We start from the raw sequence: 20,213 nt of genomic DNA, 5'->3' as shown, positions 1-20,213 counted from the left end.
TACTTGGATCTTTTAGAAGAAATAATGGCTTAAAGATATAGCACACTCATGGTGTCCTGCAAAAATAGTGCAGATTTGGTAAAGAAGCAGCCAAATCTCAAACAATTATTCCAGACCAGGTTTCTTGTTTGTTTGGTTTGGTTTTTTTTGTTGTTTTTGTTTGGTTGGTTGGTTTTTTAAACAGTAAACTGAGACCATTTTGACCAGAAGCTTATTCCTTAATACTTTGTCCTTGACCAGTTTTATTCCTAAAGTTTCTGTTCCACCTGTAATGTTTGCCCAAAGCCATGCCACTTTTGGTAGAACTCACGAATAAGCACAAACTTGGAACAACTTGGAAGAGTGTTATTTTTGAAGGACAGCATTACTGTGCACACTTCTGTTGAAGTGCAAACCAGATTTTTGCATCTGCCTTTTAAATGGAAATCCTTTCAAACATACTAACAGTTGCTGTATGTCAAATCTTAAGATGTGCTAAAAGCATTAAATCAAAATATTTCATCAGATGGTCAAAGAACTCCATACAATCTGGAGACAGCAAGGGAAGTTGTCTTCATAAAGTCCGGATTTCATCACAGTGATCAGAAGTTCAAAGTAATCTAATGAAGACCTTTGAACATCAGCACTAGATATTCAATACAAAATACTCAAGCTGACAAATTTTCTTGTTTTCAAAACATTGTTAAATGACAAGCCTATATCAAGGATAGTGCAACAGTACCAAACATAAGGAAGGCAAAATCAATCACAGAGTTAAAAGTAGTTCCTGGTGTTTTAATGTTTGGGTCTTATACAGAAAAATATTACTTCTAAATGCTCAGAGACCAGCCTTTGATAGAAAAAAACAAGCCACTTAAAAAACGAAGTGAAGTATATTACTTCATTCTGGTATTAAAATTTCCCAGGTTACACTGCTGAATAGTGAAGCATGACGTCTGTGCCAGTAATCTGCATCAGATTGACAGCTGATGACTCCATATTTCCAAAGGATTACAAAATCCAAGGTTCAGTGCCAACAGCACTCCACATAACCATTCTTCAGTTCTCATATCTATAGGAGTAGCACGTAGCATGCTTGTCACTGCATGAGCACACAACTGAAAAAAGATTCAGCTTCATGCTCTACTCATTAGTAAAGTAGCTGACTAGTGAAAAAATATTTATAGCACTTCTGCATCACATTAGCTAGCATTTTTTTTTCAAGCTATATAGCTATGGTTTAAATGAGTTACATAGAAGGTTTGGATATCCCTGTTGTCAACGCTGTGGTGAGTATGGTTTCTTGATGTTAGTGTTTGTTTACATCTAAGCAAAGATATTCTATTCTTGCTATGACAGCATTTATATTACTACAGTGAACAAAAGCCTTCCCCAGAGCTATCCCTTCATAGCTTAAAATTACAATCAAGAAAGCCAAGTTATGTTTCAAATTAGGGTTCTGATGGAAAAAGTGATTTACTGAAAATTATATTCTCATTCATAAGAGATTACTTTGTGGCAAGACACAGACAGATAATGCACGATGACAAATGGACCGGGTAGCACTGGCCTATGTTGCATCAACAAGACATCTCAGATATTAGTTATGTTAAATATTAACACGCTATTTCTGGCTGCTTACTAATTACCAAAACAGAATGGTTCATATCTTGTAGATAAAGTATTCAGAAAAGATCAGGATATTTAAGCTACCTAAAAGGAGAAGTCAGCATACCAATTACTCATTTCTTATGCCTCTTCTCAAGAGTTTCAATATAACTTATTAGCAGGAAAAAGAACTGGTGAATAATCCCCACAGTGCTTTCTTTTGTTGTTTTTCATTTATTATTTTAATTAATGGAGCACACCAGAATACAAGACCACACCAAAAAAAAGTAATTTTCAGTGTTAAAGGTAAGCTGAAGATTTCACATATACTGCAATAAAAATATTCTATGTTTTATCCTGAAAATTCTGCTTTCATAAAAAGCAAAAAGTATTTTGTAGAATTTTCACTCTCACATCTCAAGTACTTAAGGAAAATCTTGCATTAATTCTAAAAGGCTTTACTTTGTTTTTTAAACATCTATAAACTGGCTCAGCAGCTCAGACCCATTAAAAGCATAGTCTGATAAACATTTCCTTCAATGATAATACCAGCTTAATTAGCACCCCTCTCTCTCAAAACCTTTAAGAACCTGCAGTTGAATAACACTTAGAAACCCTCAAGGCACACACCTCCAAGAGCTGAAGTCTTTAAGGGCTTTTCCATTTGATTCACACAGAAGAAAATAACCTGAGTTTTGAAGACCCCAATAATAAACCATGTCTTTTCTACAACAACCTGTTTTTTAAAAAAAAGTAGCCAAGAAGCTACCAATCCATACTCTACTCACTGAAAAGAGAATAAGACCACTTGAGAGCAAAGGTGAAATTTGCATTGTCTTAGCTAGCTTCATGGATCTGATTTAGGTCTTGCTTCACTACTTTTATCGTGAAAGAACACTTAAGTAGTTACATTCACTGCTATCTCTGTTGCCATTCTACCGTAACTCTCCCTCTCCTCAGCTGTGCTAATACAATTGTTAGAATCAGGTATACTGACATATTTAAGACAGACTGTGACCTGTGGCACAGGGACAAATGCAAGGAAAGAGAAAATGTCTTCTTAATCCACAATACTTGAATATGAAGCTTTTCAATTACACTGAGTGATATGTCAAAATTAATTTCTTCCCTCCTGTATTTTGTTCCATCCTACAAAACAAGACACTATCCCCCTTTAGGTGACCCAGCAACGAGTTAGGGAACTACATTGAAAGTGACTGAGGACACTTCTTCACTGAAAAGCAGTTAAGAGAACACTATGACACAAGAAAAGAAACCAAACAAGTTTTCCATACAACGCACCCTTCATCAGACCGCACCCAGAGATGGGTACAGTTAGATAAGTCTCGCCTATCAGTCTCACTCAGCCTTCCCATGCCAGAAATTAAAGCGGATGCCATTTTGTACTCAGTATTAAAGATCAAACAGAAGTATTCTGCTACATTCCAACAGTTTCCTATAGACAACGCCTTTACAGACTGAATATCAGGGCTGTACCCTCTTCAGTAACTTTTTCCCCACATGCTCCTTCGTTTTAAACCAATGCAAGATTCCATTAAGTATTCAACAGCACAGCCAACTGGAGATTCTTTGGTTTGAAATTATAATTTCTGAAGTCTTTTAAAACACTGCATCTTCCTGTTGGCTGTATACCAGATGCCTACTGTATCTGCAGACTATAAAATGTCTCAAAAGGAACTATGCTAAATTAAAATTGACAATTTGTCTTTGAACTCCCTGATTTTAAACAAGGCAGTTTTACTAGATTTTCCTGCCCTGAGGAAAACAGCAAAAGGAACAAAGGCAGAAATTCCAACACACCTTAATCAAATGACCTGCTGAACACAGTGGAAGTTAACCACTTCAGGACATATTCTCTTCTTAACTAATTTACAGCGCTGTTTTCCATCTGTTTATCAGTACCACTAGAGTGAAGAATTTTGTTACGCCATCATTTGCATGAGACATTCTGCTTAATATAATGAAATTTTAGGGTTCAAGAGAAGACAACAGCATCAAACTAAGCTAGAAGCAGGGACAAGATTTGAAAAAATATAAACTGTACCTACTATGAAGTTGTTCTTATAAAAAAACTCACTCAATATACATCATGTATGTAACATTTAAACATATCAATGAAAGCTGCCACATTCAAAACCAGTGTGCATGGGACAGGGAGATTTCATTGGACTTTAAATAAGAGCAGACATCATGAGATTAGCACATACCTTCTGTCTGCTGATTCTCCTGCGGTTCTCTCTCTCTTGACTCTGGATGCTCAGTTGCCGATTGCAGTTCTGAAGGTTGCTTTTTTTCAAAACTGAAATCTGGTAGTCTTGGAGCCTGAGGTCTCGTTTTTCTTGCAGGATTCAGGAAAAAGCAGTAGGCACACCTAAATGCTACACAAAAGCACACCCAGTAAGTAGTCTCACTAAACAATTTAATATTTCACCTTATTCCTCCACAATACCCTGACTGTCCAAAATACTAAAAAGAATTAAATAAATTAATAATAATGCCGGAGAGTATGTCCATCAAGTTTACAGAAATCGTTCCATATAGATCCCTTTTCAACTTCAGCATACATTTGCTTCTTAAATACCTGTTTGCTATCACCTCTGCTGCACTTGTACTTTTGCCCATCATCGTGAAATATTTGACCACAAAACACTGCAATTCAGTACCACAACATGTTGCCACACAACATTCTTCTATTCTTTCCTGCAAAAGACCTAAGATAGAAGATAACTTTTTTTGTTAAGATGTCACTATGCTCACCCTTTAATTAAGTGGATGCTATGGACGCTTCATATTTCCCTCACTATTTGCTCCTTGAGGAGCATTCTGCTCCAGTGATGCTTAATTAAGAAAAAAAATTTGTTCTGAAGTACAGTATCCCACATAATAGTTAAGTGAATAGTTTCACTACGACAGGGGGGGATGATTACTTCCTGCACATTTGAACTGTGAACACACCTGAGCTAAGATGATACATAGACTAAATATATTCAGATGCATAGGAAACCTTCAGCCTATACTTTTAGTGTTGTGTATTTTCCTCGCAAAATTAAGAGAAACAAAATGAAATAGAAGACTCATCTAACATCCCCTCATTTTTTAAAAATCAGGCTTACACTTGTGGCAGAAAGGAGGCAAAATAAAACATCTGTGTTCAATAAAGAGCTGTGTCTGTCTTAAGTTATCGTTAGCCATAAATTCACATATAGCCCCCCTGGGCTTGTTCCCACTCCTTTTCTGATACCTCCCCAAGATCTTCTTGCCAAAGAAAAATTTTGTTTAAGTTCTGGTAAAAGAGGAATACTTTAATGTCAGATAGTTTCTCAGTATAAAACCCTTCTGAGAACCATTTTAAGCCAGTAGCAATTTTAAAGGGATGTACTGGAGGAAGCCTATTTCTACTGAAGAGCTTTCTGCACATAAAATCCTTGGCCTGACGGTTGCAATAAAGTACTTCTTTAAATCTTAAAGCAAATCTTAAGATACAGAGCAGTAAGTTACCATAAAACTGTTCCCATATGAAGCGACATTTCACAGTGTCAGTTAAGTAACCAAAATGAAGCATGATGCATGTCAGTCATGAAACACAAACCAACTACTACAGTCTGCTACAGATTAGTTCTCACCTATGTATTCAAGCCTGTTACACATTAGTTCTTACCTATGTATTCAAACTCCTCCTTCAAAGCCATACCATTGTGAGAAAAACACTGCTGACATATAAGGGCGTACCTAGAAAACATGAACACTATATAATTACGTACCTTTAAGCAGTAACACATTGAAGCAGGAGATGCATTTTACCACAGATACTAACAGCTTAGGTATTTATTCTTAAGAGGTAATTTCCACAGTCAAATGAATTTAGTTGGCCCTACACAATAACCATATATTTAAAAATAATTTTTAAAGTTGGTTTAGAAACAGTGAAAGATTCTCACAGTTGAACAGATTTTTAATATCAGCAGTGTCAGAAAATAATATCCAAACTATTTACAAGTTTGTACTTCATTAGAATACAGTCAGTATGAAAAGTGATCATGTTTAACATGGAAATTCAGATACATCTGGAGAGTTCTGAATGCAATCTGAAAGCATTTATAAAGGTAATAAAGCTAAAGTGATAATCAAAAAAGCTGTGTTTTTTTTTTTTTTTGTTAAATATAATGTATTCACCTACTTGAGTATCAAAGATTTTTCTTTTTGTATCAGATGGCTAATACTGTTCAAAGTAGAGGCTAATCTTGTCAAAATGGTTACCATTTTCCCTACAGATTTCCTATGAAGCACTAAGAAACAGCCATATCATAAGAAAGTTTATGACAGTTTGCAATACTTTTAACCTTGGACCTTCTGCTTTAAAAAAAGTTAAGCAGCTCCATATTTATGTATATGTATATTTATGTATTCCCTTTAGCAGTATTTTACCTGTTCTGAGGACCATCACCAACCAAATATTCAATAACTCTGTCCACAATTCCTCTTTCTCGAGGAAGAATAGGTCTTGCTAAAGGAGGGCCTGGAGGATGAAGACCTAGGAAAACATGAACCATGTCAAATTGATTTTCTACTATACTACTGTATATAATCTTTCGCTGTGCATGCTAGTGCAATAGAAATTCTGCCTGCTTAATATGAATTACCATATTTCTTAATCTACTAGGAAAGCTGCAAGTTTTTTCAACCCACAATAGTTGAAAGTTCTACTGCTCCTTCATCTTATATTAAATCATTTTACTTTCACGCTTTAAGTTCTTTAGAAATTATTAATTTAATGATGTACTTAATGCATTAATAGCATTTAATGATTACTCACAATTATACGTTTTTTAAACAAGCAACTAAGAATTGAGTTTTCTTTATATAGTCTGAATTCTGCATATTCAATTTTTCAAATTTACACCAATATATCTGGTAGAAATCAATTACAACACTAAAAGAACTAAAAATGTTACCAAAGAAGCCCCCACTGGTTTCTGTGCGGTTACTAGATGGCAGGAGCCTAACTGGAAACATGCCCAGTGTATTCAGTCTACATATTAAACCATCTAGCCACTTGGTATGTTTGCATCTCCACATTTATTGGAAAGTTGGATATTTTCAGTTATGCTTAGTCTAAAAAGCCAGACCACCACTATTGATATAGATATTTTTAAATTCTATGTGTTTAACTACTATCAAAATAAAACTCCTTTAAAAACAAGTAACAACAATAGCTGCTACCACCTTCATCTCTATTTACATAGGGCAATTAAAGCAGATGAATGTGTGTGGAAAGACAAATGTGTGTCAAAGTTTTAAAACTTCTGCTCTACTACAAGATCATTACAAACTGCCAATGGCCATTTAGGTAGCTTTCAGTCCTTACTTCTACCTTCCCTTCTAGCCTTGACACAGAAGCTAGGCATAATGAGCAACAAAATTTGGTAAGAAACATCACCATTCAAATAACTAAATACCTAAAATCACTTCCCAAGGACACATTCCTGGCCAAAAGGCATTTTATACAAGTCAACAGCTTAGGTGGACTTTTATTGATGACATTCAGCTTTTGATTCTTTTTTCAATTTACTATCTGTCTAGTATTTTTGGGGGGAAGATATGTTTCACAGAATCTCCTACAAGTGACTTAAAAATACAAACAATGGACTACCAAAAGAGTAGTTTTTGTTAATAAATTGAACTAATTCAAAAGGGCATTTAACTGAAAGATACCAAGGGAAAAAAACAGTGGCTTTCAAGCTTCTCAGATGATAGATTTATCTTTCCGGTAGCACTTTATGCATGCCCTGGTGCTGCTCCCAGCTAAAATCATAGCTCCCAGCAATACAGCTCTTGTTTTCATACATATATGCACAGAAATAGCATGTATGCCATGAGTATAGAGGCAAAGACAACACAGCAAGTCTTGCCATTTAGTATACTGATCCAAGATAGGCTTTCAGTTTAGCTTTCAGTTTAAACACAGCATTAGATGTAACAGACAGCAATTACCATCTCAAACCTGATATCTTTTATCTCTCACAGATGGGAGCAACAACGGAAAAAGTTACTTATACCAGAATGTGCTATATTCAGTTGTAAAGCTGTTCAATAGCTGTTCAAAGTTCAATAGCTATGTATGATTATCTAGATACCCTAGGACAAATGTCAGAAACACTGTTTCAAGAAGTAGGACCCAAATATTTTGAGCAATGTCCTCTCCAAGTCCTACATGCAGAACGAGATTAATCTCATCCTTACCATTGCAAGGCTTCTGTCAGTTCTGGAAAACTGACCTGAACAGACTGTCCTGATCTTTACAAGTACAATAAATTTGAATAGAAAATACTGCAATTTACATGCTTAAAATACTTTTTAAAATAACTCTTGCTTTCACAAACAAGGGAACTGAAGTCAAGAGATATAAATCAGGGAATACATTCCCAAATTATTCTTGTATTCTGGGAACAAGTAGTACTCAAGACTAAGAAAATCCTCAAAGCAGTCACAGGAAAAAAAAAATCAGTCCAACATTAGCTAGGCAGAACTCTGTATTTCAAAGATTTTGAAAAAGCTGCCCAGAGAAGACTTCAAGCAAAATACATTTGCTAAAGCTTCACAATAAAAGGCCCAATGCTTCCACTAAAAAAGTGAATGGCCAATGTTTGACACAGGTGTGACGGCAAAGATCTGAAAGACTAAAAATCTGCAATAAAATTAAAACACTAAAATAATTTTCCTCAATATCTGGTTAACACTCATACATGTATTTAGTATTGTATTCAAAAGATATTGTTTTCATATGACCTGTATATCACTACATATGAAAGCTTCTAGTAGTTAAAAAATAAGATAAATATTAAGTAAAAGTACCTAGAACGTGCTCCAAGAAAAACTTCAATTACCTGCCTACTAATAACTCAAACCAACCATCTCAGTTCTCATGCTGTTATGGACACCAGTAATTAATATAAACATCAAAAGCAATCATCGTAGAAAGACTGGTCATTTTTGCAAAGCTTGGCAAACTCTCAACTACCTGCTGGTTATTAATTTTCAAACATATGGGAGCTCCGTGGTAATACACGTTAAATTGATTCTCCTCTACAAAATATAGTATAATGAAAATGAATTATTAATCTTCTCCACTTTAGAGATAATTAAGGCTATTCATATTTGTTGCAAGCCATGCATAAACTTGGATGCAATGATATTACTCTTACAGATACTGAATTTACATACTTCTCACTACAGTTACATGACTGAAGTTTTATGCAAAGGGAAGGTTTGGGAAAATTCAACAAAAAACAGGGCTTCCACATTGACAATTACAGCTGCTTCCAATGCTGCATACAATAGAAAAATGTGTTCGTTCCAGTGGAAAAAATGTGCCTATAAAGCATTAAATATTTTAATTAATAGGTTTGGCAACTGTCCTTTTAAAAGTGTTTTTTTTTTCTCTAAACATTTTCTGCAGTGAAGGCTAACATTCATCCAGCTTATTCATTGTGCCTGAATCTTTTTCCAAGAAAAAGAAGGAATATAGCTGATACTATTTTATCATATAGCCAGACTCTTAACCAAGAAGGAACATGTGATGTTAAACTCCGTAAGGAATCTTCAATAAGCAGGTTTCAGTAAACACCTTTTGAAACAAAACGACCAATTTCTTTGTGTGTGAAGCTAATTTCTGGTACTTCAAGATAATCAGAAAGTATTAATAGTTTGCCTTTGCAGTTCATTCCAGGGATAAAAACAAAAAAAAATAGCAGTTTCATAATACAGGTAAACGATTACTAAGCAAAAATAAGGCTTAAAGGATCTTGAGAAGAGCTAAGAGATCACAGCTCTTTGTGACTAGTTTATTCCACTATACCAAATATTTTGAACAGGCATGTTAAAATTCAGCTACCCAAGATTTTCCATTAAGAGACAGGGTGCCAATGTTCAGTCCTACTTTTAGATTGTACCATGGAGGTTAGTAAGCAAGGAACTACAGTAAGACTTTACCTGAAGTTAAAAAAAAAATCAGGGAAATGCAGCAGATAAAATATTCTTGATCACTGTATAAAAAGCAAAGAACAACTCCAAATTACAGTGGTGCTGAAAAGAATCTTGGCAAGTTGCATCCCTTTTACTTTCAAGATGACATTTTTATCTCCTTCATTGCTTTGTAATCCAACTTGACAGACACCTTGCAACACATGGAAGTCCTGGCACTACCCTGTCCTGCTTCACCTTCAACGAGCAGAATGAGAACAACAACTGCCCCTCCCTCAAAATCTCTCAAATTTTAGAACACGAACTAAATTGCATAAGAGGAATGCTATTTGGTAAAGTCCATCCCTTCTGAACAGCAAACCAGAAATGAAGGAAAAAGCATTTTCAGGATATGAAATCAAGTTTTAAGGAACATCCAGATTTTGACCTGTCAGTAAACACTTGACTATTGTACCAAACTAACATACCACTTTAGAAAAATTCAGCTACACCACAGACAACTTTTCTGGCACATTTGCTATTTTACACTTTAATCTATGAGTATAGACTGCATGAGTATACCTCCTAGAGTAAAAATTTAAATAAATGTCAGGATGCATGTTAAAAAATATGTACAGGGTTTCGTGAGAAACATGAATGTATTCGGAAAGTGTTCTCCTCTGTACCTGATTTATATAACTGTAGAGCTCTTCTAAACTAAGAACATAAAAAGGTATGCTATATTGTTGACTACAGAATACTGCAAAGTTTTATTGCCATTTAAACAAAGAAGCCATAACAGTTAAATGAGCTCAGGCAATAGGTTTCAGCATCAAAAGGTGCCAGCTGTAAAGAGTTATGGCTAATTGAATATGGAACTCCTGCTTAATCAGATAACTGCTCTGCTATTTCCAAATGAAATGCCATTTCCATACTGTCTGAAAATGGCCTATTTTATTGGTAACCAGAGAAAACAATATAAACTGTAAATAACATTAAGTGTTCTGTTTACCCATTCCAGGCACTGAAGTAGCAGGGGATCCAGGGTGCCTCGGTGGAATGTTTGACTGCAAGGACGGCAGAGCAGTTCTTTCCAGTGGCCCACTCAGAGCGGATGCATCCCTCTGCAGATTAGGAGATGCTGTTACTGGAACAAGTGATTTTGGAGAGCCTTGTTTAGGAGTTGCAGGTGTGGGTGTAGAAGCATTTCTTTGAGCTGTGGTCCTCTGACGAATTTCTGACAAGAATATGTGTGTACTGAATTTAACATTTAGCATTATAAGCAAGAAATAGTAAAAGCATATTAATACAGCCACTCCAATCAGCCACAAATAACCAAGTGAAACAAAACCAGAAGTGTCCATAACTAAAGATCACCAAGTGCCTGGCTGAGCACACCATAGAAATAAAGCCAGTACACAATGCAATGTTTTAATAGTAATGATTGGTAACTGTATATTTGGGGTAAAAGCCTTACAGAAGACAATTAGCAGATGCCTACCTTATAATTTTGTACTCTAAAGCAGAACGTTGGAGATACCATCAGGAAGATTCAAACCACAAAGTATAGATGGAACTGACTACTTTTTTACACTACGGCTTAAACGTGTTTCCAAGCATTTAGTATGGCAGTACAACTATTCAGTCCATGTCTAAAATATCCAGGCTAAGTGCCCAGAGCTGTTAGGAGGTTTGCAGATAAACAAAACAATTCTAAAATGATAACAAAACATATGCAGATCATCATAAACAGATTATATAGTTTTGTTCACTCTCTTCAAGAACACTACCAACAAACTGTGTACTTGGATTGTCACAAAGCAAGAATAGGCTCTACTGCATTGTTCCCTTACTTTTACCTCTTCTCAATCCACTATCATGGAGTTACTACTATGTCACTACCATGAAAAACTTTATAGGTTTCTTCAGCTCTTCTTACCTGAAGCCAGAGTTCTCATTAACATCAATAGGAATATCATCCCAGTAACACATTAGAGTTTGGATATTATAATATCAAGTCACATAAAGTTGAAGTTTCATTATATTTATACATGAGTTTTTTTTGTTTTTTTTTTTTTGTTTTTTTTTTTTTTTTTTACCAAAACAGTGCCCAGGAACAGCCATCCCTATCATCTATTTCTCATCCTTCTTGTACCTTAACACCTCTAGAGTGTCTTTGAAATACACTATTGCAACATCACATTGAAATTTACCCTCATTTCAGGACTCTGGACATTAACGTGGTTAACACGATGGCTCAGGCTATCTAAAGCTACATCCCAAGAATGTCTACACCTAAGGCTACAGTACCGTCCAGAACAAGTTTCTAGTACCCACAATATTTTGTATGAACTTGCTTAGTTACCTCTACAAGAAATGGAATTTCATATTGGAATTGGACTTCGAATTCATCTCCCTGAGTTTCAAGATTAGAGATATTTTTTCTGCTGACTTTGCAACAGGCTGGAAGAGTTTCAGTTCTTAGCAGGCAGTTTACAAGTAACCACAGGGAGATAGGTATGCTGAAGTCTTTTGGAACAATCTCTGTCCCTGGAAAATAAAACACTACCCCACTAAGCTTTCATATGTGCTGGGGGTACGGTAAGCATGTGATGAGAACTTGTACTGCCTAAGGAAGAGCTGCTATCACTGAAGTACTAGGTTAAACATAAAAGTTCCGTTGGAAAATTGCCAACATCCAGTGCCAAGAAATTGCAACAGATGTAGGCTATGTTCTTGCCTACTGATCTGTACATATGAATAGCATTAGTAAACACCAGAAGAAAGAAAAGAGACTAGCAGTTTCAGTGAGAAGACTGCAACCACACAAGTCTTACTAAAAAACCGTCTAGCTCAGTTTCATATTGAACAGAACAAATTATTAGCTTTCCCCTTCCACACCCTCATGGACATTGCTGCATTAACTGACGCAACTTGATCTTCCAATTTAGATCACCCAATGGGTATGAAGATCCTGTATGTTTTTAAGTAGATATTAGCATGTAAAATTGGGCCCCTTGTTATTATACTGCTCACAATCCAGAGAACAGGATAAATTAGTGAGCTGGTTGCAGAAATTCCTTAAAGGTTTCCTTGGTGACTTGTTTCAATTCTGAAGACTGCATTTTAACTGAGAATTCATTTATGATAAACTTCACTATTGACATTTAAGAGCTTTTTGTGAGAGACTTTAGTAGTAATATTTCAAATCTGCCTACACTAAAATAACTAGAACACCCTCTCCATTTACTCATTCACAGCTCTGTGCAATTCTGACCAACAATCATGGCTAATCTACAAAAAATACACTGTATTAATAATGAACCTCCTGCAAACTTTCAGGCTTCCATAATTAAAGTCCCACAGGTTAACTGAGTAAAGTGTCTAATTGGTTCTCTACTCACAACATTGCTACTGCTGAGGTAATATGAACGAAGCTTTGCAGTTTTTCAAGCTTTGCCCCCCCCCCCCCCCCCATGAATTATTTTCATGCATCTGCTAACCAACTGTATGCATAACTTAAAAATAGACCTTTTTTTATTCTTCAAGAGTACTGCAGTCCAAATTTTGTACTTACTGGCACTGAACTATACTGATACATAGGAGACATTAATAGGGCTACTTACAATTGATGATTCGGTATGATCTCTTAAGGAATATTAGGATATTGCTACTGGTGAGACCACTTTATCTTTCATGTTTACAAGCAAAAGTATTCTATTTCTCCCTCACTTCAAAACTCCCTTATTTTTATACATCATTTGTGTAAAGAGCTAGAGCACAATGCAGGCCAATATGTAACTCACACAGCTTGTTGGCTTTAGTGGTAAAGATCAACTAAGAATTTTTTCTTCCTTTTGGTGCCTTTACCCAATCCACAGCTTACAGCCATCTGTTATTGCATTATTTTTAATTCAGATCATGCAGCAATCTCAATCACAATATATCCCCACTAACAGTTGTATCAGTACAGTTAAGGGAGCAGGTATCAACAATAGGATATTGTTGTTCTATATTCATTCCACTGCCAATATATACTCTTAACCTATTTTCTTCACGTGGCCAGAGTACTGAATGCTAATTAACTCTAACCCTCAAAATATTTCTTACTAGATAGTTCCTTCTGGACTTCCAGGTGTTTTCTTATGCCAAATCTCAAGATTTATATGAATCATCTGTTAAAACAATTAAAAAATTTAATAGCAATTTTAGAAGTGACAAAAATCACAAAAACTGCAAAAAGATCAAAGCACACAAAGCTATGATTGTTTTTCTGAAAATTAACTACTCTGTAATGCTGACTGATTAAATCTTTGTACTAAATAATTTAACGTACATTTTCATTTCAACTAGTAAGTCAAAAATTTACCAACTCCTTATCAACTGCTTCATATACAGTAAGTCCAATCTGATTATATATTGGTCGTTATTTACCCACTTTTCAAAAAAGACATCATTACAGAGCTTAAGATAATTAGTTCTGCTACATGACCAGTTTGTCTCCAAACTGAGACAAAATGACCAAGGAAGGGTTAATGTTAACTTGTAAGCTTCTATTTTAATTTCCAATTACTAATTCTACTGCATACATGAAATTACACCATAACCACATTAAGGTGCCATCTTGTTGTGGTAAGTTGTATACTGCACAGAACAGAACCTAGTATTTGTTTGGGGCATATATTATTTAGTGTAAAAAATAAGCTTGTACTTTTTTGATACCTAGAAATTGAATGAATTACTGTACATACCAACAATGGGTTATTTAGATAAGTCTCCCCATTTTCACAAGCTAAAGGCAAATACAGTGTCCCCCTGAAATACAATTCTGAATAATCAACTTTACGTGAACAACAGAGAAGGAACTCTAGATTCAATGTGTTGAGAGAACAGACTGGAAAAAAAAGGATTTGTACTGTACATGAACAAAATCATGCTTATGATAGCTTACAAAGTTTGTTTTCCAATATCCTTGCCAAAGTTAAACTATTTTTGTTCAGAATGAAGCAAATTGTTTACATTAATGTGGATGCACCCAGAGAAGTTGCATGTTTATGTTTCAATTTTCTCAGTTGTCCTCACTTAGTCTCTTGTTGATACCATGATACGGTCCAGGAGCAGCATTTACATTCCTCTCAAATGGAACTAAACTGAAAGGTGCCTTCCAAGCTAATGTATCAGTTCCATGTACTAGTCTACAGCTAGTGCTAAGTAAACCCCCATAAATACAGTGTAGACAGCCTCCTTAGCAACAACTGTTTCACTCTACAAATCTACTGTTATACCACCCTTAATGTAGACCACAGCCTACCATGCCAGGCTTTTGGAAATTTGGAAATACTTCCAACTCTCTTGGGCTTCTTTCAGACACCTATTACAAATCAAGTCAAAGTCAACTGTACACCACATGCTGGATCCAACTCACTTGTGTTTGGTAACTCTGAGCCCTGGATCAAAAGCATGTGCACTGTGCTTGATAAACACAAGCATACACAAAAATAGTGAACTATCATACAATGTACAAATTGCTTGTCACCATTGCTGCATACATAGCCTGGGGCAGCAGGGAAATGAACAATTTAAGAGTTTCAAAAAATGCTATCGAACTCTCAATACCACCAGGGTGACTAAAGACTTCTTACTGTCTATTTCATTTATAGCTAGTTATCTCTAGATCTCTAAGTAGAAACAGATGGCTCCAGGCAGTTTCACACCCTAGTCAGCATGGGAAAGACAGGCAAGGAGCAAACCTGAGAAAACATTGCTGTGCCTAGGCCACCAGAAGAGAAAAAAAGCTTTACTGCTAACATACCACATTTTAACTACTCACTGCCAATGTCAGAAAGGAAAGATAGGTTCAAAGTGTTTTCATGACAATTTAAACCTAAACAAGAAGAACAAAACAGTGCATTTGACCATGCAGCTTACAAAAGAATATTGCTCATAAATATAGGTGCTGTGCACCCACCAAGACCTGCATTTCAAGAACAGACAAAATGAAAAATTCAGTTCAGTTACTTCAAAGCCTTCTGACAAGAACTAGACACGGAAGTTTACAGTTTTAATATATGCAATGTTTCTTTTATGGAAAGTGATGTACATCAGATTGTTTGATTTGAGCATGAAACCCTACAGGTTTAAGCTGCTTAAGACATCAAATTAGTTCTTACACTTTCTTGAGACAGATTTTTGTAGGTAATCTGTCTTCATTATCATTATGGAAAGTGGCCTTTAGACTGAAAACAACCATTAACACACTACAACTACAGCATGCTATACTCAACTTTAAGAAAAACCTAAGTATATTTTGTTTGCATAAGTTTTTGTTGTTTGTTTGTTTTAAAAACTTACAATACACATTTTCAGCACAAACACTTATTTGGACTTTCCAGGCTAGAAACCTCAATGCAACCTAGAAACAAGACTACCTTGAAATGCGAATATTTTTTCTTATACTATTTTATATAATAGCACCCTTACATGGAAGAAACTAGTAAGGAACTGTTCGTTTTTAGTATCTAGATGATACTTGATTTCTGCACTAGCTTTGTGGTATCTATGCATCCGCCATATAAAAATAGCATAAGTGTTGCGTTAGGAAAGGTCTGACTAGACAGAAATGGTAGCAGAATTGAAAAGCTAAGTCAATGAGCATCATATAAGATCTGACAGCCACTTAGTATTCAAAAAAATCCAAAAGTGTGCCCCAAGAACTTAATTTTATCTCTGCTTCAGCATCAGCATTAAACATCCTACTGTCTTGAATAGCATCAGCCTTTATTAACAGATCCATTGCTTGAAAAAATATAGAACAGTAAAAGGCATAGTCTAATAAACAGTCTATTAACCCTAAATAGAGGTCAATCAATCTACAAATCTTATTATAGACTATTTCTAGAGTGCAAATTGCTATGAAAGATGAGCATCTATGCTAAAGAGCAACCATTCTACAGGGTTATTACCTTGTCCAGGTCTTGGGGTTGCAGATGTTCCAGCAGATGGCAGTTCAGCTTCCTGCCAATTAATTAAAAATAACATTATTTGAATGTTCAGTTCCATGGTACCTTTTATATCAAATCAGTATTGGTATCAATATTCTCACCTTTGCATTTGATTCTGGATCAAACCTTTCAAGAATTAATTTAGCAGTCTTGTATGTTTCCTTCTCCATCACTTCCTCAAGCTGGAAACAAAAGGTTCCACATGTCAAGACAGAACTCTTCGAAGTACTTTCTCCACCCCCACCCATCTACAAACAACATATAAAAGTTACCAAAACGTGAAGCTCTCTGCCCAGAGAACCAGTACTGTGTGCAGATACCTGCAGATTTGGTGTACTCAGAGATGAAGTTTTGCTTTCAAAAAGTTCAGCAACTCGGAACAAGGCTACTTGTATTTAACAGCTTTATTGCAAGGAAACACCAAATATTGCTAATTGTTTACATATAATGAGGAGAATAATTACATGCACCAACTTCAATAATGGAATGTGCAAAAATCTATCAGCCATCATTATTGGAAGTTATTAGACATGACAAGCGAATGACAGGCAATTCCTTAGATTTATTTCCTCATAGCACTTAATGCTATTAATTTAAGGAAGGTCGTTAGCCAAGTGCTTTACAGAATAAAGTCTCTGTGCCAATTAACTGCTGTCAGCATTGATTTTAGATTATTTATTAGCAGAAGCAATTAGCTTGCTGCAAATGCTGTGAAAATTCACTAAGTAGAGAACAGCCATGGAATTTGCTCAAATAACTTTAAAGGCTAGATCTTCATCTTTACAGCAATTCAAACTGCTTTTCCGAAAAAAGGGGAACATGTTAAGAATTTAAATAAAAAATTTACTGAGAACTATGCATACTTCAGGGAGTGTAATTAAAGCACTTCATTATTACAGCTTTTTATTTACAATGCACTCAAGTGGCTTTATAGCTAATACATGGGCTTAATTAAAAAAGTAATCACTAGAGAAGTATCATTTTAGTGGTTAACAGCTAATATCAGAAGCTTAACTTTAAAATGGAAATAGTTGAAGTTATGACAAATAGCTAATATATAGAGAAATTATAATGCATTTTACAGTATCTTAAGCAGACCTTTTCTCCTAGATATGCTGACTAATGGCGACGTTCAGCTAAAAGTGGTTTTGTTTGTTTGTTAAGTTTGCTGTTGGCATAAACTGCAAAACTGAAAAGGTCAGTGGTCAAAAAATTAAGTTGCCTCAAACTCATTTATCACTGCTAAAATAACAAATGGGGCACATTAACATGACTTTTAGGCCATTATTTTGCTAGTGAGAAACTAAGATTTCAACCATTCTGTGTATACAGACCTTGTATTGGTTTTATATTTAGGCAGACCTCAGAATTACAAATAGACCTCAGAAGATAAATAAAATTCACTCCATTTAATGGATACACAGTATCCATTTAACAGCCCACTCCTACACACAAACAGAAGTTTAAGACAAGGAATACTACACAGGCTGTTAATTAAGGACTGTTAAAGCAAAAGGGAACGACTAGGGAAGTAGAAACCAATTTCCTAAACTTATATTTCTGCAGGACTTTGGACTTAACCCACTAACTTTGTAAAATAAATGCCACACAGTGTGCAGTAAGAACAGAATTAAGGGTTTAACAGGAAAAATAAAGTATTTATTGCTTATAAAAGTGCAAACCATAAGGCAGCCCTTCATATGAAGGGGTGATGTTAGTGAGGTGAAGCTGCAAAGTGGGTGTTAACAATCAGTGTCAATATGGCCCCCAAATCAAAATAAAGAGCCCTAAGTCACTTTACATCAATGAACATATAATGCATGCATGTGCCTTTATAGCAGCATTGGAAAGTGAGAAAACCTTCAGCAGGACAAAGAGACTTGTAGGAAAAAGTAAAAATAGAATGTTCCACCACCACCTGACACTTGCCTTACCAAACAGACTTCTTGACATACTAGTATTTGATAGGGTGGTAGTTTTTTTGTGGATACATAAGTTTTGCAAAAACGGTAATACACTTTGACAAATTAAAATCTAGCTCTCATCACTAGATTCCAATGTCAAAGTTATTCTCACTCACATCACTGAATTATTAGATAATTCAACAAGTTATTCTTCATATATTGGAAGTTATAGACTTATAAACCTAACAGAGCTGAATCTAAACAAGAATTCAGGTTCACAACCTAGTCTTCACAAGTTTCTTGAAAACTCAGAGAAATTCTCAGGACTTCTATAAGCGCATATAGAGATCCTGTGGTTTTACTTCTAGAATATATGTTTCTAAAACACATTGAAATTTGGCCGACAATACCATAAAAGGAATCAAGCAGATCAAGCTTTCCTTAATGATTGAGCAAATTAGTATAATTGCTGGAAACAAATAAGGGCTTGTGTGTATAAGCTTTAAATACTAAGTCTGTAGTCCCAAAGCATAGAATGAACTTGCTTGTACACTGCCGCAAGTTTATTTATAAATGCAACTCGAAGTACTGATTCCTGGATCATTCACCATTCCGAAACAACCTCAGAAAAGTAAGTTCACCTAGTGCTGAGCAATGGAACACACTGAAGTGCTCTACTCCTGCTCTTTTTCCCATACTACGCTTCTCCGAGATCCAAAACTTTTCTCACAAAAACATTTTCTACCTTCTGCCCAAAGAATATTCATGGTCCATTATTAAGTTTAAATGTTGAGTAACCAGAATCACGAGTGAAGTCTCTATGAAGGTTAACACCACCCTAATCATGTATTTTCAAACTATTTCACAGAATTAACTACATCTTAATGAAGAAGTGTGGTTGTGTACCACATTCTCTCCTATGACTAACTGCATGGATGACCTCCTTTCCAACTGGCAACCAAAGAGAATTCCTGCAGAAACTACATCAGTTTCCTATATTGAAAAGTAATATGAGTAACATATTTTAAGCGTCTTGCAAATGTGATTTAGCAACTGGAAATTCGAAGTATTGGCACCACGCAACCTACTTAGCCACCATACCAACATGCGAGTTCTTAAATTTAATTACTTAGTATGTCAAGCCTCACTATGGAGATGTTATTTCTTTATGTTCACACAACCCTACAAAATTCATTTCAGTTCCACATAAAAGTTATGCAAGCACCCACAAAAGCTTCCTTAAAATAAAAATAATTTTAAAAAATAGTGACTATTTTTTGTGAACACTAACATGTGTAAAAGAAGTATCTCACCTGATATCTCAGTCACAATTTTTAATCATAGTTTGAGCTTCCTATTGCAGTACTCTAACATATACTGGGCAGACAAGACTGGGCTTACACAATGGTCAGTAATTACTATGCTATCTTAGCAACTCTGTCCTCAGCTAAGAATTATCCCATCTTTAAGACTACTACTGCAGGTAAAGTCTCTGCTAATTCCCACTTGTAGCAGCTTAACCCATGTCCTGTGCCCTTGCTTTTAATCTGCTTAACCCTCTGAACTTGCTCATCTGTACACATTCAGACTTAAGGGCTGACAGCCTCATTAACTGATGGAGAAGTAAGGCCAAAGTTACACCTACAGTATCACAAACACAACCAGAGCATCCCTTATGATCAAGGAGGGAAAAAGTTGCATCTTGAAGTAGTGCCTTGATTACAGCTAACGCATTCAATCC

The 20,213-nt window shown here is 35.5% G+C and overlaps 1 protein-coding gene across 2 annotated transcripts in view; it reads right to left on the bottom strand.

The window, feature by feature from the left end:
- LNPK (lunapark, ER junction formation factor) overlaps positions 1 to 20,213 on the bottom strand; it is a 39,079-nt gene that overhangs the window by 2,858 nt on the left and 16,008 nt on the right. For both annotated transcript variants that reach the window (XM_048061485.2, XM_048061486.2), the window contains exons 7-12: positions 16,670 to 16,750; positions 16,530 to 16,581; positions 10,580 to 10,804; positions 6,034 to 6,139; positions 5,267 to 5,337; positions 3,816 to 3,986 (exon numbers count right to left, since the gene is read on the bottom strand). In XM_048061485.2, the coding sequence (XP_047917442.2) occupies positions 3,816 to 3,986; positions 5,267 to 5,337; positions 6,034 to 6,139; positions 10,580 to 10,804; positions 16,530 to 16,581; positions 16,670 to 16,750 (706 nt within the window). The remainder of the gene's footprint in view (positions 1 to 3,815; positions 3,987 to 5,266; positions 5,338 to 6,033; positions 6,140 to 10,579; positions 10,805 to 16,529; positions 16,582 to 16,669; positions 16,751 to 20,213) is intronic.

This window comes from Anser cygnoides, chromosome 6, assembly GCF_040182565.1.
Source record: "Anser cygnoides isolate HZ-2024a breed goose chromosome 6, Taihu_goose_T2T_genome, whole genome shotgun sequence".
In the NCBI taxonomy this organism is placed as follows: domain Eukaryota; kingdom Metazoa; phylum Chordata; class Aves; order Anseriformes; family Anatidae; genus Anser; species Anser cygnoides.
Note: the sequence above shows the minus strand (reverse complement) of the source record. Positions and strands in the feature narration are given on the sequence as shown.